The sequence below is a fragment of the Chiloscyllium punctatum genome, chromosome 10 (assembly GCF_047496795.1).
Source record: "Chiloscyllium punctatum isolate Juve2018m chromosome 10, sChiPun1.3, whole genome shotgun sequence".
NCBI classification, from domain to species: Eukaryota; Metazoa; Chordata; class Chondrichthyes; order Orectolobiformes; family Hemiscylliidae; genus Chiloscyllium; species Chiloscyllium punctatum.
In genome coordinates this window covers 38386242-38407802 of record NC_092748.1, presented here as the reverse complement: position 1 = coordinate 38407802, position 21561 = coordinate 38386242, and the positions used below count along the sequence as shown (strand labels likewise).

The following is a 21561-nucleotide window of genomic DNA, read 5'->3' as shown; positions in this document are numbered from 1 at the left end:
ACTGCATCCATCCATATAAGATTCTGTAAATTTCACTTCAGAAATATAATCAATCTTACCTAACACTGGGACACAGACAGACTTTAACCTCATACCTTCAATGCATTATCTGAACTGAGGTGGCACCTACTGTTAAAGCTATCTTGAGGATGTAACTTTAAAAACGTGCTTGGATTTACATATGAAGGAGCTGAAACTAACATGATCATTCTACAAGTTGAAAGACTTAAGCTAAAGTTGTTTAGTACTACAGTCCATGACACTGCAACCCTGTTGCTATACATTCTGTGTCTTATGATTCTGCTTCACAACCACCTGATGAAGACGCAGCACTTTGAAAGTGAGTGCTTCCAAATAAACCTGTTGGACTATAACCTGGTGTTGTGTGATTCCTAATTTATATAAAATATATCACAGTGCTTCTCCTAGATTTCAATATTCATACAGGTAGTCATAGAGTCATAGAGATGTACAGCACGGAAACAGAGCCTTCAGTCCAGCTTGTCCATGTTGACCAGCGATCCTAATCTAAGTTAGTCCCATTTGTCAGCACTTGGCCCATATTCCTCTAAACTTTTCCTATTCATATACCCATCCAGATGCCTTTTAAATGCTGTAATTGAACCATCCTCCACCACTTCCTCTGGCAGCACTACCCTTTGCATGAAAAAGCTGCCCCTTAGGTCCCTTTTATATTGATCCCCTCTCACCCTAAACCTATGCCCTGTAGTTCTGGACTCCCACACTCCAGGGAAAAAAGACTTGGTAGCTGTCGTATAATGCTATGGTTGCATTCCAATGAAGGGCTTTTGCCCGAAATATCGATTTTGCTGCTCCTCGAATGCTGCCTGAACTGCTGTGCTTTTCCAGCACCACTCTAATCTAGACTCTGGTTTCCAGCATCTGCAGTCATTGTTTTTACCCTGCATTCCAATGAAACCTTGCTTAATTAAACATCGCTTAATATAAATAATGGTCAAAACTAAAAATCACACAAAACCAAATTTGTTTGGAGGCACTAGCTTTCAAAGCACTGCTTTTTCATCAGGTGGTCGTGAAGCAAGATGTGCCACAGCAAAAAAACATAATGACCTCCTCAGGAGACAGAATGAGCAGCAACCGATAAGGTACACTTCATTGTCCAGTACTTCCTGGGAGTCGAAAAACTACACTATGTTCTTTGCAGCCTGTAACACGTTATAGATGAGGATGAGCATCTCGCCAAGACCTTCCCCATGCCTCCACTTCTTGCCTTTAAACAATCACCACATTTCAAACAAATCATTGTTCACAGCAAACTGCCTGGCTTTCAGGACAATACCGTACAACCCGGTCACAGCAGACTCTGCATGACATGTCAGAGCATTGACAAACATTACCCCCATGTGAGGACACCACCTACCATGTACGCAGCCAGTACTCATGTGACTTGGCCAACATTATCTATCTCACACATTGCAGGCCATGATGCCCGATGCCCTGAGACATGGTACATTGGTGAGACTGAGCAGAGGCAGCGGCAACGGATGAATGGACACCACACAACAATCACCAGTCAGGAGTGTTCCCTCCCAGTCGGGGAACAATTCAGCAGTCCGGGACATTTGGCTCGGACCTTCAGGTAGACATTGGAACAGGCAACAAAGCAAAGTGGCCAAGCTGAGGCTGATAGCCAAGTTCGGTACCCATGGGGATGCCTCAACCGGGACCTTGGGTTCATGTTGCACTACAGGTGACCCCACTGCACAATACACTCTCTCTCTCTCATACACACACACACACACTCTCTCTCTCCTACTAACCCACATACACGCAGAACCTCTCTCATACGTCCACGCATACACACCCCACACTCACACGAATACATATACCCTCTCATAGACTTATACCCCATTACACTCACACACGTACACTGTCTCACAGACACTCACAACCCCATACACACACACACACACATATAAGTTTGTGGGGTGAATTTGTACTTGCAGAATTACATTTTCTTTTACATAAAAAACTGCATAAATCCATGTAAAATTCTGAAAATCCCACTTTAGAAATAGAATCAGTCTGAGCGAACATTGGGACACAGACAGACTTTAACTTCACAGCTTCAATGCATTATCTGAGCTGATATGGCACCTTTTGTTAAAAGCAATCTTGAGAATGTAACTTTAAAAAAGTTCTGAGATTTACATATGAAGGAACTGAAACTAACATGATCACTCTAAAAGATGAAAGACTCCAGCTAAATTTGTTTAATGTTATATTCCAATGACACTGCAATCCTGTTGCTATAAATTCTGTGTCATATGATTCTGCTCCACAATCACCTGATGAAGAAGCAGTGCTTTGAAAGCTAGTGCTTCCAAATAAACCAGTTGGACTATAACCTGGTGTTGTGTGATTTTTAACTTTGTCCACCCGAGTCCAACCCCTGCACCTCCACGTTATAAGTAATGGGACCTATGGCAAACGTGGGGTTAGGGACAGACCAGCAAAAAATATAACTAACAATTGCTCAAAAATCACCCAAAACTCTAACGCAAAGTATAGTACAACCTGAATGAAAGTATAAATCATATTTATCAATGAAACAAAAGTAAATTTAACACCGTATATCTAAAAAATATTGTTAATGCAGAGACAGAGGGTCATTATGGTGCATGAGGTAGACTACCTCACTTCTGTTAAGCGAGCTGGATAACATATGCTCTCCTTAACTCAAAACACTTTGTAATATCTAGACTCTTCCAATGTTATAGCCTTTCTTTTGTGTTCAGCACCTGCAATTTCATCACCAGACATTTCTTGCTAACATTCTTGTCACTATGCCTGTCCATTTTTTCAAAAAAAGAGATAATCCAGGAGTAGTGTATCTTTCACAAGAAGCTGCTCAATGTATCTCTCAGAAAGCTGTTCTCTCCACAGTACCTCTCACAGAAAGCTGCTCTGTCAGCAGCTGACACCGGTGCATACGCAAAACAATACGAAGACAGGTACTGACACCAGTGCATGTGCAGAACAGCACAGAGTCTTTGGTGCGGACATCAGCGCATGCACAGAATGAAGTGCATGAAACAATCACCGATGGAATCATGCTATTGCCAACAGAGGTAAGTGTTCTTGAAACTCACTTTCCTTAATTCCTCAGCAACGTTATATACAAATCACACTGTCGGAATGCACATTATCCGAGAACTACCTGTATTGTCCCTCTCATTAGTGAATGCTGACACAAGACGTTCACCTACTGTTTGGATGCCGCACACATTACTACTATGATCATAATGGGTCCTACTCTCCCTGGTTATCAAAATTTAAAGTGAGGTTTAATTAGCTCTTTTCACTAGATAGATAGTACATATTGGAGAATGATGACAATGTGTGGGTTCATTCTCTATACAGACTATGGTGGCTCATTGAAACCTGCTGCCTCACTTTGATCCATGCTTGATGCAGAGAGGTGTCTTCAAACTGTGTAATGACCACTTGTCTCTCTCATAGTGAAAGATGCCTATAGTCCCTCATAGATTACGAGTAATCACCTTTAGGGTGGCACGGTGGCTCAGTGGTAAGCACTGCTGTCTCACAGTACTAGGGACCCAGGTTTGATTCCAGCCTTGGGTGACTGTCTGTGTGGAGTTTGCACATTCTCCCTGTGTCTGCGTGGGTTTCCTCGGGGTGTTCCGATTTTCTCCCACATTCCAAAGATGTGCCAGTCAAGTGAATTGGCCATACTAAATTGCCCATAGTGTTAGGTGCATTAGTCAGGGGGAAATGGGTTTGGGTGGGTTACTCTTTCGAGGGTCGGTGTGGACGTGTTGGGCCGAAAGGCCTGTTTCCACACTGTAGGGAATCTAATCTAAATCTAATCTTACTAAAGTTCAAAATTAGGAATGGTTTCGATAGAGTAAACCAGGAAAAACTGTTTCCAGTTGCTAAAAGGTCAGACATGATTACAGTCATAGAGATGTACGGCATGGAAACAGACCCTTCGGTCCAACCCGTCCATGCTGACCAGATATTCTAACCCAATCTAGTCCCACCTGCCAGCACCCGGCCTATATCCCTCCAAACCCTTCCTATTCATATACCCATCCAAATGCCTCTTAAATGTTGCAATTGTACCAGCCTCCACCACATCCTCTGGCAGCTCATTCCATACACTGTCTCTTTTATATCTTTCCCCTCTCACCCTAAACCTATGTCCTCTTATTCTGGACTCACTGACCCCAGGGAAAAGACTTTGTCTATTTATGCTATCTATGCCCCTCATACTTTTGTGAACCTCTATAAGGTCACCCCTCAGCCTCCAACGCTCCAGGGAAAACAGCCCTAGCCTGTTCAGCCTCTCCCTGTAGCTCAGATCCACCAACCCTGGCAACATCCTTGTAAATCTTTCCTGAACCGTTTCAAGTTTCACAACATCTTTCCGATAGGAAGGAGACCAGAATTGCATGCAATATTCCAACAGTGGCCTAATCAATGTCCTGTACAGCCACAACATGACCTCCCAACTCCTGTACTCAATACTCTGACCAATAAAGGAAAGCATACCAAATGCCTTCTTCACTATCCTATCTACCTGCGACTCCACTTTCAAGGAGCTATGAACCTGCACTCCAAGGTCTCTTTGTTCAGCAACACTCCCTAGGACCTTACCATTAAGTGTATAAGTCCTGCTAAGATTTGCTTTCCCAAAATGCAGCACCTCACATTTACCTGAAATAAACTCCATTTGCCACTTCTCAGCCCATTGGCCCATCTGGTCCAGATCCTGTTGTAATTTGAGGTAACCCTCTTCACTGTCCACTACACCTCCAATTTTGGTGTCATCTGCAAACTTACTAACTGTACCTCTTATGCTCGCATCTAAATCATTTATGTAAATGACAAAATGTAGAGGGCCCAGCACCGATCCTTGTGGCACTCCACTGGTCACAGGCGTCCAGTCTGAAAAACAACCCTCCACCACAACCCTTTGTCTTCTACCTTTGAGATGTATAAATGCATGTGGGGCATAGAAAGGATAGACAGGAAGAAACGTTTCCACTTGCTAGAGCAATCAATGACCGGGAGCACAGATTTAAGGTAAAGGGACCGGAGGTCTAGAGGTTTAGAGCAGAAAAACATTTTCACCCAGAGAGTGGGGGGATTCTGGAACTCACTGTCCGTAATGGTGGTGGAAGCAGAAGCCCTCATTACATTTAATAAGTGTTTAGATGTACACCTTGTAATGCCACAGCATGCAAGACTGTTGGCTAGGTGCTAGAAAGTAGGATTATAATAGTTATGTGGATATTTTTGATTGGCACAGACTCAATGGGCCAAAAGCCCTGTTTCTATTCTGTGGAACTCTATGACTTACATCAAATGTCCCTTGAACCTCCTCAGCTGTAAGGAAAACAGCCCCAGTTTGTCCAGTATTTCCAGATAACTCAAGTACTCATCACTAGTATTGTTCTAGAAAATCTATTCTTAATTCCCTCTAAGACTGGATAATTTTTCTGAAGTGAGCAACCCGGAATTACACGCTTATTCCAATTTTGCTTTAGCCATTTTTTAAAAAATAAAATTTCAGGATAGTTTCCTTTCTTCAAAAATGTATTCCCTCATTTATAAAGCTAAGGACCCATTTATTTTCCTATTAATCAAATCTGCTTGGTTTGGCACTTTCTAAGATTGGTGCACCTTTGAAAATTGTAAGATGTTGTTAACATTGCCTGTCCCTACCTAATATATCACTTCAGATTTCTTTACATTAAATATCATCAACTTTGTGTATTTCATTTTACCAATTTGCTCATCTCTTCCTGAAGTCTTTATTCTCCTTATTAAGTTAGATTTAGATTAGATTTCCTACAGTATAGAAACAGCCCTTTGGCCCAACATGTCCACACCAACCCTCCAAAGAGCAACCCACCCAGACCTATCAGCCTACATTTACCCCTGACTAATGTACCTAACACTATGGGCAATTTAGCATGGCCAATTCACCTGACCTGCACATCTTTGGATTGTGGGAGGAAACCGAAGCACCTGGAGGAAACCCATGCAGACACGGGGATAATGTGCAAACTCCACACAGACAGTCACCCAAGGTGGGAATTGAACCTTTAGTTACTGCACTTTTCAAGTTTTATATCATCAGAAAAATGTGAAATTATGTCATATATACAAACATACAAACAAGAAAACAAGAAGGAGTAGGTATTCAGCCCCTCAAGCCCGCTCCACCATTCAATAAAATCATGGCTAATCTGATTGCAACGCAAAATCCGCTTTCCCATCTAATCTGAAACAGTTTTTGTCCATTTGCTTAACAAGAATATATCCACTTCAACCTTTAAATGTTCAAGAACTTGGCTTACACTACCTTTTCAGGTGGCTCATTGGTTAGCACTACTGCCTGTCAGTGCCAGGGATCTGGGTTCAGTTCTAGCCTGGTGTGTCTGTATGGAATTTGCACAATCTCCCTGTGTCTGTGTGGATTTCCTCTGGATGCTGCGGTTTCCTCCCACAATCCAAAGATGTGCAGGTTATGTGAATTGGCCACAGTATCCAGAGATGTGTAGGTTAGGTGGATTAGCCGTGAGAAATGCAGGCTTACAGGGATAGGGTTAGGGGGGGGTGAGTCTGGGTGGGATGCTGTTCAGAGAGTCAGTGGGGACTTTTAGGGCTGGATGGACTGTTTCCACACTGTAGGGGTTCTGTGAAAGAATTCCAAAGACATTCAATTCTCTGAGAAAGCCAAAAGCCTTATCTTTTGGATGTAGATTTGCTCACTGAGCTGGAAGGTTCATTTCCAGACATTTCGTCACCCTATTAGGTAACATCTTCAGTATGCCTCAGGCAAAGCACTGCTGAAAATTCCTGCTTTCTATTTATATGTTTGGGTTTCTTTGGGTTGGTGATGTCATTTCCTGTGGTGATGTTATTTCCTGTGGTGAAGTCACTTCCTGTTCTTTTTCTCAGGGAATGGCAGATGGGGTCTAACTTGATGTGTTTGTTGATAGAGTTCCGGTTGGAATGCCATCCTTCTAGGAATTCTCATGCGTCTTTGTTTGGCTTGTTCTAAGATGGATGTGTTGTCCCAGTCAAAGTGGTGTCCTTCCTCATCCGTATGTAAGGATACTAGTGAGAGAGGCTCATATCATTTTATATCTAGTTTGTGTACATGTATCTTGGTGGCTAGTTTTCTGCCTGTTTGTCCAATGTAGTGTTTGTTACAGTCCTTGCACGGTATTTTGTAAATCCAGAACCTCAACCTTAGCTACAAATCTTCTCAAAACTCACTAAGCCTTGTCTTTGTCTTACCTGATAGATACAAGTTTGAAAGGTGTTTTGAAAGGTGAGTTGTTCAGGTGCATTTTATATATGGTACACACTGCTGTTGTTGTGGTGGAAGGAGTGAAAATGATAGGGGATAACATGTTGATCACACAGACTACTTTGTCCTGCTTGGTGTCAGACTTTTTGTGTATTGTTGGAGCTGCAGTCCTATAAGCAAGTATTCCAACTCATTCTTGACTTGTGCCTTGTACATGATGGCAACATTCTGGAGATCCATGCAGAAACACAAATTAGCAGGAACATTGAATGGTGGAGTCAGAGGTCAGCTAGTCATGGTAGAATATTCAGCCTCTGACCTACTCGTGTAACCACAGTATTTATGTGGTTGATCCAGTTATGTTTCTGGTCAGTAGGAACCACCAGGACATTGACGCTTTTGGATTCAGTGATGTTATTGCCATTGAATGTCAAGGGGAGATGGTTAGATCCTTTATTGTTAGAGATGGCCATTGGCTGATATTTCGTGTGACAAATATTAGCTGCCACGAATCAACCCTAGTCTTGCTGCATGCTGGACTGGCTGCTTCACTATTTGAGATGTTGCAAATGGGAATGAACACTGTTCAGCAAGCATTCAATTTATTCCAATAACTTTGTATTTTATATTTATGAGTAATAATGATAAGAAATCAAAAAAGGAAGGCAAAAGTCATAAATTCTCTTTTATATTTAACCAGTTTTCTATATATTATTTCTCATCGTTTTTTTTTGTATTTGTTCATGAGATATGGGCATCACTGGCTAAGCCAGCATTTATTACCAATACCAAACTGGACTGAACAAGGTGGTGAAGCACATTCTTGAACTGCTACAGTCCTTAGGATGTAAGGACATCCGCAGTACTGTTAAGGGAGTTCCATGATTTTGATCCAGCAACAGTAAAATCAGGACAGGGAGTAACTTGGAGGAACTACAAGGCAGTGGTATTCCCATGCTGATTATGGTTAGATGATAAGGCCATAAAGTGTAGAGGCAGAAATAAACTATTCAGCCCATCAGATATGCTTCATCATTCAATGAGATCATGACTGATCTGATAACCTCAACTCCACTTTCCCACCTTTTCTTCATAACTTTTGATTCCCTTCCTGATTTAAAACTTGTCTTATCTCAGCCTTGAATCTGTCAAGTTGTGTGACATACTCAAATGAAACTAGGTAACGAGCATCCAAATTTTCCACCCTGTGGGGAAGTGACCATTACAGATCACCATTTTCCAGTTCACAGCAAATGAAAACCTGCATCCCCCTTCAATGTATTATTATTCCAATTCTGCTCAGCATTATGCTATGTCAATATATCTTGTCATATAACTAGTTAAGAGCAAATTGATTCATGAAATCCAACAATACATTTGTGGAAAGCATATCATTCCAAAGGATAAAAAATATTATTGCAGCCAATCTTTCTCATCCAAGGCAGTTTGCTCCTTTGTCGAACTTTGACTTTTGTAAAAAATGTTAGTGTTTTTATTTTATTCAACAAAGCTCCTTCAACTGCAATTTCCAATCACATGGGCTCCACTGCCTAGAAAGAAAGGGCTTCAGATGTATGGATATACCACCTCCTGCAAAGTCCACTCCAATTCATTACTCCTGACTTGGAACTATAACATCATTCCTGGAATTCCCTAACAGCAGTGTGGATACACCTCAAAGACTGTAGCGGAAGAAAGCAGCTAAGCACTACCTTCTCCAGGTCATTTAAGGATGGACAACAAATGCTGCAAATGCCCACTCCCCTTAAACAAAGAAAACAGAACTGATTCTTCAGATTTATTATTAGTAGCTAAAAAGAAATGAAACTGATATTTACTGGTACACTGCGTAGATCTGATGCAATAATAACAGGATAATTTCCATTGAACTAAGAATTCAAGTCAAGTTCATGACTCATTACTGAAGTGATGTACTTATAGAATCCTGAAAGTATAGAATAGTGCCTCAAAGGTCTATATTTTTTGCAAAACATTACTTAAGAATACAAAGATACTTTCCAAGGTGCTGGGAAAACGCATACATCACACTCAGAGTTATGAAGAGAGAGACTTCTGAAAACCCAGGTATACATTGAAATCAATTATGGTATAAGGAAGATGTGAACAAATGCAAAGTACTGAACATCAACATCACAGATGTCATGGATAGACCCACACCGAAGAACCTCTTGGAAGTACACAATCCTTTCTCAAAGGGACATTTCAAGAACTTTTTGAAGATAGTTTAGCAGAAACTGTTGTTTCTGTTCTCTATCTCTTTGAAGAAATTGGCACCCAGTCCCCACAGCAATAAATGGAGGGACAAATCATCAAGGAACCAAGAATTTTAAATAACTGCTATTTTTGCTACAACTGACTGAATCCAGAAACCAGCTCGTCAACTTTATATCAGACCTTATACCTCAAAGATAATAAAAGGTCAAAACTATACATTTTATCTTAAAGACAGAAAATGCTGGAGAAACTCAGCAAGTATGGAGAGAGAACTGAATAGTCATCTCAGAATCGAAACAATACCCACTCTCAGTCTCATCAGATTCTTTCAGAGCTGCTGACTTTCTCCAACATTTTCTGTTTTTATTTCAGATTTCCAGCATCCACAGTGTTTACCTTTTACTATTTTATTTTACTGTTCAGGGAAATTACCCTGTTATTATTGCATCAGATCTACACAGTGTACCAGTAAATATCAGTTTCATTTCTTTTTAGCTACTAATAATAAATCTGAAGAATCAGTTCTGTTTTCTTTGTTTAAGAGGAGTGGGCATTTGCAGAAGATGAGGTGTTCTCCCTCCAGGAATCGGGTGGTAAGGGAATGGTGATGGAGGAGGCCCAGGACCTGCATGTCCTTGGCGGAGTGGGAGGGGGAGTTGAAGTGTTCGGCCACGGGGTGAATATTCCGAGGGGAATATATCACTCCAGGAGTCTGATGAGAGGTTTTAAGGCATTTTTGGATTAGACAGAAACATCTATGCCAACAAAGAGAAAACATTTTACCTTATACCACCAGTTAGCCATGAATTATCTACTTGAGGAATCATACAGGGCTTTGCTATTATACTTTGACTGGAATATGACAAGAAAATCTGCTACTGCAAATATGAAACAAAGGTAAATACATCCTCATAGAAATACAGAGCTTTTCTTCAGTGGACAATAACGGATACAATCCTGCAATCTTGTAGTTGTTATCTTCAATTAAGTGTGTGTGTATGTATGTATGTGTATAATATATATATATATATATAAAATGTGTGTGTGTAAGAGTATGAAAACAGGTGCAATTGTGTATTTTTGAGTGTTGGGCAGAAACATTTATCTTTCTTTCAAAATTTATGAAAAGCCTTATATTTATAAGCTGTAACACTGTTACTTGTTTCTTCCTGACAATTTAATTGTTTGGATTGAAACACTTTTATGAATTTGCTGTCTTTGGAAAAAAAGTGGATCCATCCTTATCATCTCTTTTCTGTTTGTAACTTATTTTAGTCATAGTTCCTCTGAAAAAATTGTTGATTGTTTCTAAGTGATTCTTAAGAACAAAGTGGTGGAGTGTAGATGAGTCAATGAGCTGGCTTATATGCTTTTTAATTTTAGTATATAAGATCATCAGAACAGGCAAATAATACCTCATGCTATAAATTCAATCCAATAAGACAAAAGTTAGTAATGAATAATTCAGTTTAAACTTGAACAAAGTACCAGTCAGAAATTGAACTTTCTTGTAAAAATTCTATTTTGTAATGAACAAAGTCTTTCTTTCATATTCACAGCTATTTCTATGAATCTTTATTTGCAATTAATGATTTTTAAATGATGCAGCATGGTTTTAAATAAAATATGTATATATTATGAAAATAAAACAAAGTTAATCAAATTTTAGTACATTATAAACTTTTTTTCCATTAAATCATAGTTGACAAAAATGGAACAATAATCTTAAGTATTTTCAGCATAATTAGTAGCAATTGTGTACAAAATTCTGCATAATCCCAATAGACAGTTTGAAACTTTGAAATGAATCAGAACACTAAATATGGCAATGGCACATTTCAATGATTTGTGTCTTTTAGCCACGTGTTATATAGGTAAGTTTTATTTATAATATGAAATTGTGTCAAATGATATTGAATTTTTTAAAACACCATATAAAATAGGGTAAGAGTACCAGAAATATCAGTGTTTATGTCATAACTAGAGCTAAATGTTTTCTTTCCATGTGAAGAAGTATAACATCCATGCAATGTTTTACAGTATTCAATCATGTGTATGGATACTACAGCACTGACTCTATCCTGCATGTGAATAAGTCACTGGACAGCTCGTGCATCAGTGGATAAGAAATAAAAGTTACTATAATTTCTGTATATTGTCAAGAAATACTTAAAAGATGATGCAGTATTCAAATCAAAAAATTGAACTGTCTACATGATCCATTGTATCAATATGTGCTAAGTTAAAATTGGGTAATAAGAGATATAGAAGTTCAAACTTTGTAGCCAGAAGGTCTAGATATGGATCTATGCAGGTTTGCCATCACAGAATGGTTTAAACAATAGAAATATAAGACAAGTTTGTAATAGTTTAAATTAGAATCCATTTTCTTTAGACCATTATGATCCTTAAGGGTAGACTTTGAGTTGTTGAAGATTAGTTGGAGAAGGTGCATTCAGTTCATTTTTGAATTAATTTGAGCATTCTTGACTATGTTCTATTTTCAAATTTTAGCAGTAAAATAACAGAATTTGCTGGAATTTTACATAGACAGCAATAGTGGCAGAGTATTTTTTACATTTTCACTGAGATCCAAAGGCAATATCTTCTCATGTAACTGTCTTTATCACTGCTACCTACATACTATTCATTATCTAAAATTACATTACCTTGGTTAAAAAAGTTTCCGACTGTCTTCACTGTGAAAATACTCTGTTTTATAGTAAATTGCATCCTATTTTCTGATTAAGGAAAATGCTGTTACGTATGCATACAGCAGCTATATATGATCTACTGCTGTAAATCTATTTATTCTAGTTTGTTCAAGGGGAAGTATTTTGTTTTTACAAACAAGCTAATACATGTTTTTGTATTCAGTCCTATTACTGAAGACATATTATAAGAAGAGCTCTAAAAACAGTTTATATTGTTCTGCATATGAGTATACCATCGTACCTACATTTTGTGAATGGTGGCAATTTTACCCCTTTTTACTTTGGTACATTCAGTGCATTTTTTTTTAGAAAAAGACTTTTCCTTGTTCTGAAAAGATTATTTGTAAAAATGTTTTTAAAAAATCAATATTTTGGATGTCCTGGAGCAGATAAGCGAAACAAATTTAGAACAAGCACAAGGAATGAACTGCCAGACATCTCCCTCCAACAAGGCTTGGATAGTTTAAAGATTATATAGGACTTGTAAATAATCTATTACAAAGATTAAATAAAACTGAATTCCACAACTGTTGACGTTTTTACTGTGCCATAATGACAATGGAGCTGTTACTCGAGACATTTCCATACATTGTGATTGTATACCATGCATTAACAGGTATATAAAGACAATTACTTCATTAACAAGTACATTGTTTTCAGCTTGGAACTCTAGAAGATACAGGTATACCACTGAATTTTTAAAAAAGACAGAATTTCAACTCTTAAGGTTTTAAGATAAACTCCATTGAAAAAAAGATTTGTCCATTATAATATTTTCACAGTCATTCCAAAGTAGCATTGACATATCTTTGTGCAAGTCTTGGTAGCTTCTGGACTGCTTTGCTTCACAAAAACATATTTAATGTTTTTATAGTAGACAGAAGTATCCAAATATTATGTGTAAGGTGACCATAAGGTGCACAGGGGTTTAGTTCCTTCCCTTCATTTCTTCAATCAGACACTGCAAAATATGCACAGTGATTGTCTGTATTCAGTAATCTTACTTCACTTTCTGCATGCATGCTAACTTAGCAACAAGTCCTGTTAAGTCTATGAAGGACACTTCTTTGCTAATTCAAATCCCACAAGCCGTTCACCAACATGAGTATGCTGCTGCCATCACAACCTCCATCTCTTGAAAATCCGTAACAGAAGATCCAGTAGAAGAAACAGGTTTACATTTCAGTGTCATTTGTTACTCCAAACCAAATGTGCTCGTCTCTTCCACAGCAGTCAACAGCTTCTCGTAAAGCATAGAAAAGGATGGGTATGGGGGAAGATCCAACCGGTTGAAACAAGTATGAGCCCTGCAAAACCAAGAAGAATATTATTAATTCCCACAGTCCTAAACAGTACAACAGCACAACAGCTAGCAGTTCAGGAGACAAAGACTATTACTAAAAAGGATTATTGGCAGTGGTTCATGTGAACTGATTTCAGAATGTAAATTTCATTTAAGATTGCAAGATAAAATGTGCATAGTAAAGACTGAATGTTTGATGTATTTTGTGAATAAGAAAAAAATATATTATCTCAGAATGTTCCAATCTATTTTAAAATCAGAAAATTTTGAAATATAGTCACTGTTGTAATACCAACATCCAAAGTTGTCAGCATTGGTCAACTCCAAAACACTTAGCTGTTTTCCAACAACTAACCTAAAGTATCAATTGTACCAAAACTTAAAATATAATTAAAGCAAATTATGCTCATTGCATGGCAATTATCTTGAAGGTGTTATGGACCAGACCAAACCCCTTCAAGTATGTGAAGGAAATAGCCTGGACCCTAACTTGTTCTTATTTAAAGACAAGTGTAAGGTACTCTATTCCAGATGTAATTTGATTAGTTATACCATTCAGCTTTAAGCAAAACACACTTTATTCTTACTCTACAATTTAAACACAAACAAGATAAATAAGAATTGGTCTAATTTTAACTCTATTAGAACACATAATAGAATAGTAAATTATTTAACTACTAAACAACTGTTGTTCCAATATAGTAACATTCCATAAACCCTTGGCAAAGTCAAATTCAGAAAACAAACTGTCTCACATGCAACGTTTCTCCAGTTCAGGAAGAAAGAACATCAAGAGAAAATTCTGGCACAGAGAAAGAGAGACTCAAGCATTTTTCTGTAGCAGGGAGAAACATATGGCAGCTTCAAAACCACAACAACTACTGAAAGTGAAACTAAAATCCTGGTTTTGTGGGAGACTGGTTCCAACCATTCAGGCTGTTTCTATTGTCCTAACGTTTTTTTTTTAAAAAATGGCCTCACAAGCAGATATTGGGTTGGGATAGACTACTTGACATCTCTATCTCAACCTCTCTTCTTAAAAAATAGCACAAAATACACCTCTTAAAACCACAATATCATCACAAAATATTTTCCATGCAAGGACAGTCTCTACATTATCTACACTGTCAAAATAAAAGCAAAATATGTTATTCTGCTGTAATATCATTCATATTTTAATAGAGAAATTATCTTTTTAGCTAATTTGATGGTTAAAAATTATATTGAAAATTGGTGGCTTGCAAGAAATACTTGTGTGTAAGACAATAATGTATGGAACCCAACATTCCTGAGCAAAGATATAAGAAATAAAAATGTAGGTCCTATTCATTTTTGTTAAACAGAAAAATTCTGAATTCAGTATGGCCTTAGCAATGTGTTAATCTGCAAATGAAAGTGCTATACACTTCCATTGAATACAAGAGTGGGTAGGTTATACAAGAGCTGTATATAATGTCAAGCCACAGCTGGAAAAATGTATACAGTTCTGGTCACCACACCATACAAAGGATGTAATTGCAATAGAGAATAAATTCACCAAAATGTCTCAGCTGGAGTAATTCATCTATGAAGTGAGGCTAGATAGAGTTGTTTTCTTATAGCAGAGAAGACTGAAGGGCATCTGACTGAGGTGTACAAAGTTCTGATGGGTGTAGATAGGAAGAAACATATCCCCTTACTACAGGGGTCAATATGAGGAGACACAGTTTTAAAGGAGGTTTCGGGGGGATTTGAGGAAATTATTTTCACAGAGAAGGTTTTAGTTCTCTGAAACTCACTGCTTAAAATAGTGGGAGAGGTGGGAATCCTCAGATATTTAAGAAATGTTTAGACAACACTTAAAACACCATAGCAATCAGGCTATGGGCCAAGTGCTGGAAACTGCAATTAGAATTGATGCATGTTTGATGAAAGAATGAATTATTTTATTGTCCTGTGTATTTTAAATTGAGGAAGCAGTAAAATAAGTGAAAAGCTTTTCCACTGCCACCATAAAAGAGCACTAATTTGAATAGTTTTAAGAATAAGAAAAGAGATAGAAGATAAAACTTGAAGAGAGTCCATTGATCCTGAGCAAGCTTATCATCAATGATGCCTACACTGGCATCACATCTCCACTGCCTCATTGCCATCTATGCCAGACCCAATTTACCATATGACTTTTGTGGGCTCAATGGGTCAAAGGGGTCCTTTCCATGCTATAAAAACTCTATGACTCTAGTTTAAAGACATCTGCAATCAGATTTGCATGTAAAATATATGTAGTGACCAACTAGGGCAAATGAAATATGATCTTATATGCAATGCTGCCTTTCTTGAATGATGTCAGGTTTAAGGTTTCAGTAATCCTAGCGGATATACATTTTTCTACGTTTTCCTACTGTCTTTTTGTGACATGATTTGTGCTGCACACATTCAACTAAGATCGACTATGACAAAGGTTTACCTACAAGCATCCTACTGCCCTCTTCAACACAAGACTCCTCACTCCACTGTATCAAGGACTATATAAACTGTTACTGCATTGTGTGCAACAGCTGACTGCTCACATTACTTGTTTCTGATATTCTCATAGGCTCACTGGAACCTTCACCCTGAGATCCATCCACAGCTGTGAGTATCATCATTGTGGCCACTGCACACTGAAGTCACAGAAGTTAAGGAGGAAGAAATGCTTCAGTAGGCCCAGGATTAACAGCAATCTTCAGCAGCTGCTAAACAGCTTCTACATGAAGAGGTTGCAGGCGAAAATCTCACCAGGATGCAAATGAGGTGCAGAAGGCCGAGAATCCTTTGTCCTCAACGTATTTCCTCCAAATGAACAAGGTATAGTGCTGCCGTTGAATGCGGTTGTCCCTGTCACAGAACTGTGTCAACTGCTGAAGCAGGACTTGCAATCTGAAGGGGTGGATGACCGTTTTATCCCAGTAGCTATCAAGATGTGAAATATTCTTGATTTATGGGTGATTGGCTAGTTTCAAGGTTCCACTGAAGACCTGTGTGGGATCTCTCAAACAAATCCAACAGGGTTGTTACTATTGCAATTCCTGGAAGATCACACACTGCTTCATCTCATTTCCCCACGATGAGGTCAGTGCTACAGCTCAGGCAGTAGGCTTTCCCCATGTACAGGGCACTGAAAGAACAATATCAGGATATGAAAAGGGTTCTATTCGGTCAATGTACAAGTAATCAATGATCGTTACTAACATATCCCAGAAGTCTGCACCAAGTAACTTGCAAGCTGCCAAGATACCTATCTTCTTGATAACTGAGATTCCTGCTTCTTTTCAGGGACATAAAAACAGAGTAGGTTAGGAGCAGGAGTAGGCCTTTCGACCCCTTGAACTCCGCTATTCAAATGATCATGGCTGATCATCAAGCTAAATACCCTAATCCTGCCCTTCCCCAATATCCCTTGATCCCTTTTGTCACAAGATTTATATTTACCTCCTTCTTGGAAACACGTAATGTTTTGGTCTCAACTACTATCTGTGAGAGTGAATTCCTCAAGCTCCCCATTCTCTGAGTGAAGAAATTTCTCCTCCTCTCATTGCTAAAATGTTCACCCCTTATCCTTAAACAATGAACACTGGTTCTGACTCCTCCACTAACAGGAACATCCTTCCTGCATCTAACCTGTTTGGTCCTGTTAGAATTTCATAGTTTTCTACGAGATTCCCCCTCATTCTTCTAAACTCCAGTGAATACAATACAAATTAAGTCAACCTCTCCTCATATGTCAGTTCTGCCATTCCAGGGATCAATTGGATAAATCTTCACTGTGCTCAGTCCATTGCAAGAACATCCCTTCTCAGGTAAGGATACCAACACTTCACACGATATTCCAGGAGTGGCCTCACCAATGCCCTATATAATTGCAGCAAGACATTTTTGTTCCTGTACTCAAATCCTTTTGCCATGAAAGCCAACATAGTGTTTGCTGCCATTACTGCTTGTTGCAACTGTGACACCTGGGTCTCATTGAGCATTCCTCTCTCTTAATTTACAGCCATTCAATAATAATCTGTTTTCCTTTATTTGCTACCAAAGTAAACAACCTAATGTGTGTCCACATTATACTGTACATGGCATGCATTTGCCCTTTCACCCAGCCTATCCAAATCATACTGCAACATCTCTCACAGCTGACAATTCCACCCAGCATTTTGTCATCTGCAAATTTTGAGATATTACATTTACCTCACTCAAATCATTAACATATATTGTGAACAGCTGGGGTCCTCGTACCAATCCCTACAGTATCCCATTACTCACTGCCTAATAGTCAGAAAAAAATTTATTCGTACATTGCTGTCCATCTGCTAAACAATTTTCTATCCATCATAATACACTATCTCCAATCGCACGCACTTCAATTTTACAAATTAATGTCTTATGTAAGACTTGGTCAAAAGCCTTCTGAAAGTTCAAGTAAGTCACATCCACGAGCTCCCCCTGATCAACTCTAATAGTTACATCCTCGAAGAATTCATAGATTTGTCAAGCATGATTTCCATTTTTTATATACATGCAGGGTGTCTGATTCTACCATTGTTTTCCAAGTGCTCTTGTATAAAATCTTTGATAATGGACTCAAACATTCTCCCCACTACTGATGTCAGACTCATTGGTCTATAGAGTCAGAGTCATGTAGAACAGAAACAAACCCTTCAGTCCAATCAATCCATGCCAAACATAATTAAACTCATCCCACCTACCTGCTTCTGGCCCCCATACTTCCAAACGTTTCCTATTCATATATCTATCCAAATGCCTTTTAAATGTTGTAATTGTACCCACATCCACCACTTCCTCAGAAAGTTCGTTCCACATGCGAACCACTCTCTGTATAAAATATCTGCCTTTCATGTCTTTTAAATCTCTCCTCTCACCTTAAAAATGTGCCCCGGGGCATTTGTAATGACATAGTCCAGACATACTTAGGATTTCCTAGCCAGAAGCAAGCTCATTCTCGTCAGTTTTATCTTGCACAGGGTTGAGGGTTGATGGCAAGTTAGAGGTGGACGCAATGTGCACCTCTGGACTGTCTGGTGAGGAGACTTCTGGGACGTCTCAATGCAGCTCCTACTCCAGCTGGGAACACCCTTGCTTCTGTATCTAAGGGTAGCTGGAAGGAGATCATGGTCCCCTTATCACATTGATGTTTATGTTGGTCTCGAATGGTGAAAAGACTGCAGGTCTATATGCATGTCCGGCAGCCAATAAACATTCTTCAGCCACCAACCAGAAACACATATGCTGGAGCCAGCTTAGCACAGAGAACTTTGTTGAACCTCTCCAACCTTGGGCAATCCAATTTCCCAAATGTCTCCAACAAAACCTGCCTGCTGCTCTTGTGTTTGTACATTTTAATGAAGTTATGAATGGCCAACACCATGGGCTCCTCTCCTATTTGAGACTGAACATGACCTCCAGCAGTCCTCCGAGTGTCAGCAACCTGAGGTATTTCTTCCTCAACCAGATGCAGAGTCGTGGCAGTGGTGTGCTCACCAGAATGCGCTAAACCAGATAAAGGATACACGGAGGTGTCAGTATCTGAGTTGATAAAGGGTGCAGGAGACAGCCATGCCAGTGTATTCTCTGAAAGATCTGTGGCTTCCTCCTCAGAGGTGGCTGAAGAGGTAATATCGGAGATGTAGGTCTCTTCAAGTTAGGCATGTGGATGCTACTGTGAAGAAGGCGTTTGGTATGCTTTCCTTTATTGGTCAGAGTATTGAGTACTGGAGTTGAGACGTCATGTTGCAGCTGTACAAGAAATTGGTTAGGCCACTGTTGGAATATTGCATGCAATTCTGGTCTTCCTATCGGAAAGATGTTGTGAAACTTGAAAGGGTTCAGAGAAGATTTACAAGGAGGATTTGAGCAATACAGAGAGGCTGAACAGGCTGGGGCTGTTTTCCCTGGAGCGTCAGAGGCTGAGGGGTGACCTTATAGAGGTTTACAAAATTATGAGGGGCATGGATAGGGTAAATAGGCAAAGTCTTTTCCCTGGGGTCAGGGAGTCCAGATCTAGAGGGCATAGGTTTAGGGTGAGAGGGGAAAGATATAAAAGACATCTACGGGGCAACGTTTTCATACAGAGGGTGGTACTGTACATCTCTATGTCTATTACTCTAAGTGAGAGAATGCATTGTGAAATAGGATAGAGCCTTGAGCATATTAAGAACATATTCACAATGGTTATAACAGGAGAGCAGTGCAGCACATCACAATGAGTATTATTTGATTGCCGGGACATGGAGGTATCGGCATCACCATGGTCACCATCACCGGAATGTCCATGAACACCCATGACCCTTTCCCACTAAAGTAAGAACTCTCTTGTCAAAGGGGGTGAGAGATGAAATGCAAGTACTCACCTCACATCTTTGGTATTTTGTCCTGCAGAGGGAGGAATGGGGTGAAATGGAAGTGGTTGCCACAACTTAGTGTATTTTTGTAGGTAATGAAAAGGTGGTGAAATGTCTTGTGTGAGTAGGAGGTGCAGAGCATAAGAAGGGTTAGTAGTCTAGGGTGATGAAGTAGGTGAGAGCCATTGAGGGAACATGCTGCATTATGTGGATATGTTAGACCATAAGCCTCAGTGAGAGGTGACTGCAATGGTGGAGTTAGTGTGAGTGTCTGATGCCAGATGGATGATAATGGCACTTATCATTATAGAGTACAGAATGTCATTAATTTTCCTCCATCACAACGTGGACACTGATGCCATGGTCCCTTCTGGCTATCCTGAGGAAAGAAAGCATTCTTCCTGTCCACCCAAACCTCTAGAACCCTGTCAGCAAAGCAGGGTGCCAATTTGCCTCTATTGACTATCTTCGGGCAATTCTTCACACGCTGCTACTGTGAAGGGCTATCCCAGACTTGCAGCAGCTGAACCTATACACAGCTGGGCTTTAAATATGTCACTGACGGCAGAATCCTGGCAGCCACAAACATTCCTGCCACTGTTGACTGTAAGGTAGTGCTAGAGTGGCACCATTAAGGTATGGTGCATTCTCATGAGTTGAGCAGCTTACAATTACAACAGAAAACCTGCCAGAGCTCATGGAGAGAAACCCTCCTTGAAACTCACCGAAATTGGCACCCTGTCAAATTTCACGAAAAGTCAGTCCAAAGGTAGCAGGGTTACGGAGAAAAAGCAGGAGATTGGCATGAAGTTTTAATGCTCAGAGAGCTAGTGTATACACAATGGAATGAATAACCTCCTTATGCTCTACAACAATTGTGAGATTGGCCAGCAGTGCTCAAAGGCAAGCCTTCTGCCCAGATGAAAATGGAAGTTCTGTCTTAAAGAAATAATGCTTGTCTGAGCGTTAAGGACCTGAAGAGCAAGTTGGCAGAGTGGCTTTGAGCTCCACTCAACTTTATGGATAGGGGCACGAGGACTCCAATGCTGCTAAATCCAGTCTCTGATGTCAGGTCCATTCCAGCAATTTTTTATTGGATTCACATGCTGGATTGTGAAAGCAAAAGGAAATTTTGTAAGTAGGATTATCAAAGTATCTATACAAAGAGTGAAGTCATTATTTACAGTTTTAATAATGGATTTATCTTACCACAATGGAATTTGGAATAACCGAATATCCATTGTATTATTTCACTTTCAATTCAAATGAAAAGAAAGGGAATTATAAAAACATGATTCACATGTTCGGATTCACAGAAGCATGACTTTCAATGTAAATTAGTACTTCTTTGTATGGCTTCCATACATGAAGCTTCAAACTATTATGCTAAATATTGCATCGGGTTACCATTCCACACCTCAGACATATGCAACCAAGAGATCTGCGTGGTTGACACTAAGCGTATATTCATCCAGCAAGCAAGGCATATTCTGAATTAACAATATACATATCAGGATCCTTTGCATTTCAGAACACCCCTTTTTTATACCCAATAGAAGATTGAGTAGACAGTGTTAGCTCGCAAGACAAATTCATATTTCCCAG

The 21561-nt window shown here is 39.4% G+C and overlaps 1 protein-coding gene across 1 annotated transcript in view; it reads right to left on the bottom strand.

The window, feature by feature from the left end:
- Positions 1-11179: 11179 nt before the first annotated feature.
- hecw2b (HECT, C2 and WW domain containing E3 ubiquitin protein ligase 2b) overlaps positions 11180-21561 on the bottom strand; it is a 338435-nt gene continuing 328053 nt past the window's right edge. Inside the window, exon 29 of the mRNA XM_072578957.1 lies at positions 11180-13586. Coding sequence (XP_072435058.1) covers positions 13475-13586 — 112 coding nt within the window. The 3' untranslated portion in view covers positions 11180-13474. The remainder of the gene's footprint in view (positions 13587-21561) is intronic.